This window comes from Pterocles gutturalis, unplaced genomic scaffold, assembly GCF_000699245.1.
Source record: "Pterocles gutturalis isolate BGI_N339 unplaced genomic scaffold, ASM69924v1 scaffold5044, whole genome shotgun sequence".
Lineage (NCBI taxonomy): Eukaryota > Metazoa > Chordata > Aves > Pterocliformes > Pteroclidae > Pterocles > Pterocles gutturalis.
In genome coordinates, this window is record NW_010135514.1 from 1,709 (window position 1) to 7,537 (window position 5,829).

The window sequence follows — 5,829 nt, forward strand, 5'->3', positions numbered from 1 at the left end:
GCAGAGGCGATGGGGTGATGGGGTTTGGCACAGGTGGCAGGGTTTTGAGGGAGTGGCAGGGGGGGGGGGGGGGGTTGGGGGGGGGGGGGGGAAATGTTGTGATAGTGTCCTTTCACTTTCAGGGTTTGAGTGGGTGGAAAGGTAGGTGATAGGGTTTGTCAGAGGTGACAGTTTGGGAGGAGTTACAGGACAGGTGTCAGGGTTTGACAGGAATGACGGGGTTTGGCAGGATGATTCCTGACAGATCTGGAGGTGGAGGGATGGTGGAGGATCCCTGGCTTCACCTGGCCCCAGTGAATGGATGGTGTTTTGCTTTGAGTTTTTCATTATGTCAAATTCCTTTTTGTTTAGGAGGGATTTGGGGACGGCATAGGGATAAAATTTGATTTGACAGATAAAAATAGCTAGCAAACAATATAGTTAGTCTTACACTTTCATTCTTCTTTTAAAGCACTGATGATAAGATTATACTTGCCCTGGTATAGCCAATAAGTGTTTTATTGTTTCCTGCAAAGTACAGTAACAGTGAAAACATGCATAATTGAAATGATTAATTGTTTAAGCTGCAGATCAGTAACATATTCTGAGAATATCAGCCAGCTTTTTGAAAAGTATGCAATTAATCTTAATAATCTTTCCTCTCAAGCTAAATTTAAAATTCAGTGGCAAGATACAGTTAAATGTAACTGGAAGATCTGGCATAGCTCACATTGATTTCCATGTATCTGCATTGGTTTTGGAGTATTTTCTGCAAATTTGAACAAAGTAGTCCGTCTGGATTTGCACGTCCCTATTCAAGCATGGCTGTGTTAGGCACTTAGAGTCTTCAAGAGAAAAAAATAGTATTAAGTTTGTATTAAGGTTTTAGATACAACTGTTTTTATATACTACAATTTATGGTGACAATCTGCCTCCCTCAGGATGAATTGCCAGAAAAGTTCATTTACCCAGTAGCCAAAAAGTAGGTGACATGATAAATATGTATTTAGCACATGACTGAAGTGTGTGTTCTTGTATGACAAAGGACTGCTTGCCCATTCATGTGACTCAATCGGCATCCATTGTGGAAGGGGGAACCGACCCTGGTAGGTGCACACATAGCCCCCCCAAAGGCTCTGAAAGTCTATTTGAATCACCCTATCCAATGGTAGGGTGCTGTTTTGCACCAAGGAGGTGCTGGTTCATTTGGGATCTCAGTAGGAAAGGCGTGGGCTCTCAAGGCTAGTTAACTGGTTTACTGCATAAAGAATAGTAATAGTAGAAAATGTGATCATGATCTTATGTCCCTTCTGCTGCTGAGGACCCCAGCTATCTCAGCATGTGACCAGCCCCTTCACGTTGATCAGCGTGCTGAACAAATCCCATCTATGTTGAGGCTTACACTCGTAGTGGTCTTTAGAGCTTTAGTAAGATTTTTTTTGGAAGTAAACAACTGTGCTTCATTTCTGCAGTCAAGTAAAAGAAAGTTGAATGTCAAGACGACAAAGAATGTGAATGCTGTAATCTACTTGTACATGTACTGGGTCAGAGCTGTTCCAGGCTTCTGTTACAGTCTGTCTGCCAAGTTCATCCAGCAGTCACCGACGTATGGTGAAAACATTTAATTCTTGCACATCTCCAGAGGAATGAGTTAAAGGTGATCATGATGTGTGTTCAGGTTATGTAATGGTCACTCATGCTGACATATGGGTCTCTTCAACTAAGGCCTGTGTTTAAACTCTGCCCAGATTCAGCTTGAAATTGCTGTCTCCTCATTACAGTGTCTTCTGCAGTGACCTGCTACAGGTGCCCTTATTACGCTGTACCAACTTTAGTGGTTTTTTTAATTGTGCTTCTGGACTGGAAATCTTGCTTCTTTCCTTGCTATGTGCTATGCTTCAGATTATAGAGTCTTAATATTTTACCTTCTCTAGAGGTTTTTAATCGGTATGAGTTTACTTTGTTGTGCTTTGGTGGCATTCTGGTGCCAGACAAGGTTCTATTGCAAACAAGTTTTCTGTAGTGTATAGCCATAGGTCTGGAGTCCCTAAATCTAATTTGGCTTAACTCTAGGCTGCTGCTGCCCCTACACTCAGCCACTTGTTTTGGAAGTATTTTTTTCTGTGACCTCAGTTTTCAGTCATGGGAGTTTTCATTCAGTTCAGATGCTGAACAGTTCACTGTGCAACTGTGAATTTCAGAGCCAGCATGAGGAAAGTGCAGTAAAAAGTGGTTGGGGACACAAGGGGGTGGAACTGGCCTTTTCAACCCCTGGATTTTTACATTTGGTTGGAATGGTGTGTAATGACAGCTGGACTGCTAATAGAAGTTAGTTACAAGTGTTCTATCTTGCTAATAACTTTTGTCTTTTTGAGAAGCTAAAACAGTACCCATACTGTTTTTTGTTGTGCATGATTAATCTGTTGTAACGAGTGTCTTAAGCATAATTTTACTGCGTGCTTATATTCTTGTGATTAACCTTAGGTCTTAGAGCTAGTAATTTCTCTTTACATTTACTGTAGTGCTTGATACCATAAACAATTTCTACTTTTGATTGGTTACTAATCTTTTTTACACTACTTTATTAGTACTGCTGCAGCAATTTTCTATATTAATATAGCTATAATTATTATACCAATAAGACTAATACTTGAAACTAATCATTACACAACTTTTTAAGAAATGTGTGTAATTTTAGTGTGGTGTTTCTTGTCTTAAGCCAGTCAGGTGATGGCCATCTGTTTATGCCAGGCTGCACTTTAAGCTTGTTACTTATGCTAACCCTTGGGCTTATTGTTTAGCAGAATTTACAGCAGAAACTAAAAACTGAAACAAATCTATTAGTGTGTGGAGTAGTCCCTTTAATAAGGTCATTTTTTTTTAAGATCACCAAACCTAACAGAAAGTGCATTTATTAACGTGTTTCTGCTGCTTGATGGTATCTGTTGCTTGTGTGCCACTTGTTGGCCTTTGCCCCTTGCCCCAGAAGAGAAATTAGCACTCCAAAGGTCACATGCACAAGAGCATTGTATTGGAAATATTTAGAAGCATTATTTTTTATTTTGTTTTGCTCAGGTTTTATCTTATATTAGCATCTATTTCTTGACATTATTGTTCCCAAGATGAGAAATGACCAGTTTACACATGCAGTTGTAGCTGGTGCAGCTTTAAGGCCAGCTATATTGTGGTTCACTGAATTTGTAGTTGGTGTACATAATTTTGCTTGGTTGAAAACTGACAGTGTAGGAGTTGCAAGGCCTGCCAAATACAGCGGATGCCTTGCAGCAACAACGCTTGCTGGAGAGGTGGAGAAGGCAGCTGGAGCAGATAACAGTTTTAGCTGTCATACTTGTAGGAGGCTGCTGTTACAAATGTCTCAGAGCTCTGGCAGGTCTTTTAAGCTGACTTGTTAATGCCCAGGCATAAACTCAGAAGCAAGAGAGTTTCTACCATCAAAAGTGAGACTCTTAGAGCAACATAAATGAAACATCAAATTTAAAGGTGTTTTAATTAAAATTGTCACTACATGATAAAAAAGTGGTGCTGCACATTAAGTCGTCCCAAGAGTATGTAGTTAGATGTTGCTTAGGTTTGATTATGCCACTTGTCCTTGAGAGGTCGCTCCTGTGTAACAGGTATCATTAACAGGTTAACAGGTGGCCAGCCTATTGCCGATGAATGCATTACCTGACCTGTCAGTGTCTTGGAAAACTAAGGTCTTACATATGTCTGCATGAATAAGAGCTGAGGACAGAAGCAGAGCATCAGTTTCAAAACAGAGCTTCCTTTTGTGGTCTTACTATGAATATAAGTTGTCCAACCCTAAAGAATGCAGGAAGATGTATCTATTTTTTTATTTGCCACTAAACCTATTTTAGTATCTGTTCTTCTGGTTCATTTCTTCTTCTGATATGTCCCATTTCTAACATCTGTTCTGCTGTTCCATTTCATGTGAAATAACTTAGTATAAGCTGCACTGTGATGGAAGTTAGACTATTTGTAGAATAATTAGTCATCAAGATCTAATTTCTGGTTTATTTGTTGGAAATATACACATTTCTGCTGTGATAAGGCCTTAACCCTCTCATAAAGCTTAAGGTTAAAGATCACAGGCCTTTTCTGTTCTGTACCTCTTGACACATTTGGAACACATGAGTATGCCAGTTGATGCTTTGTAGACAACTCTATGAACAGCTGCTGTAACAAGTCTGATAATGTGGAGCAGGGAAAAAGCAGTTGGGGGTTTGCAAGAAGGAATGGTCTTCTTATCAGGTCATTAAAGGAGTAAAACACTACTCAGTTTTCCCTGTCCATGAAAAACATGATTCATGGTTTCTTTCATTAAGTTAGACTTCATTAAGTTAGACAAAGTCTGTCTGCCAGGTGAATACATTATACTCTTTACTTACCAATCTTAGTTATCGCTGTGTGTATCCAGATCACATCAAAGTACAGAGGCGGACTACAGAAGAGAGTTAACTGTGCAATTACAGTAGCTGCTCTGAGTAGTTTCCTAGTAGGGTGAGTTAATGGAAACATGTTGATTCAACAAAAGCAAAATGTTTTGTAGGACAGTAATGTTCTCTCTCAAAACTTTGGATAGGATTTAAAAAGAAAGTTCCATAGGGAATCTAATTCAGGTCATTGTGATCAATAAATAACAGAACCTCCAGTTTGAAGAACTCCTTCACTTATGTGGACTCATGTTAGGCTTCTAAGCAAGAGGGGGACAGTGAGGGCCCTTCCTCCCTCATTTCACCTCCTTCAATTTTAGTTTTGCTGTAGTGTAATCCTTTTTAAAGCCTTGGCATTTCCTAAATGACAGTGTTACCTTTTCAGTTATCTCTGGGTGTTGGTTAGCTTCACTTGAGTTTATGTTCCTCATTTAAACAGGGACTTTGTTTTTTGATAACAGTCTCCCTTCAGAGAGTTGCAATTCCTTCCTTAAGGACCAGAAGTTGTCTCTTAGCATATTAACAACTGCTGATTGCTCTGAAGGTCAGTACGCTCAGGATGCTTAGAAGGTAATCATAAACTCTTCCCAGAGTTGCCTCTCCTGTTTCAGTAAGCCTGTAATTGTAATTTAAAGTTGCAGATGTTGGAACATTAACATTTTATGTATCCTATGATACATTAAAATGCCTTAGGAATCTTAAAAAAAGTAGGATTGCATTATTAGTGTCCATCTATAGCACTCAATAGTGTGTAAGTAAGTACTCTTCTGTATACTTGGCCTTGAAAACCATTATTTCAAGTGTTCCACCTGTGTACTGTTCGACATATTTCTGGATAATACTGATCTCTTTGCTTTACTTTTGTTTAAGTAAAGTTGTTCTTGATTTCTCCCAAAAAGCACTCTTCCATCTGGAGTCTCTTATCAGTTGAAATAATCCCTTTTTGTTGCATTCACACAGATACAATTCTGGGATTTCAAATCCTGTCTGAAAGCATCACCCAGCATTCTGTGATGTTAGTAGGCCTATTAATATTTATTTCTGTGTAGTCCTTCCTTTTCAGATGAATACTTTAGCCCTCTGTGTCTTTGAGATTTGTTTGCAATTTCTCATGCAGCAGTATCTCATGATGGAAATTTGAAGTTAGTTTCAGTATCTAGCAAAGGGAACAGCTTGCTTGGAACAGGGAAGCAATTTTGACCCTGAATACAACCGTGTCCAGAGAGTAGGATGTTTATGATGTAGAGAAAATGCAGTGTATGTTGCATTATTGTTAGTTCAAAATACCTAGCCTGGTGTATATGATAATCAGGCTGTTTCCTTCAGGTTGATAAATCTTTCTGATGAATAAGCAATGGGGGGTGGGGGGCAGGTAGGGGGAAGGAGGCCTAAAATA

At 39.3% G+C, this 5,829-nt stretch overlaps 1 protein-coding gene across 1 annotated transcript in view; it reads left to right on the forward strand.

Moving 5' to 3' along the window:
* The first annotated feature begins 970 nt into the window (after nt 1-970).
* The window catches only part of AMN1 (antagonist of mitotic exit network 1 homolog (S. cerevisiae)), a 33,854-nt gene continuing 28,995 nt past the window's right edge, over nt 971-5,829 (forward strand). The window contains exon 1 of the mRNA XM_010081908.1: nt 971-981. Coding sequence (XP_010080210.1) covers nt 971-981 — 11 coding nt within the window. The remainder of the gene's footprint in view (nt 982-5,829) is intronic.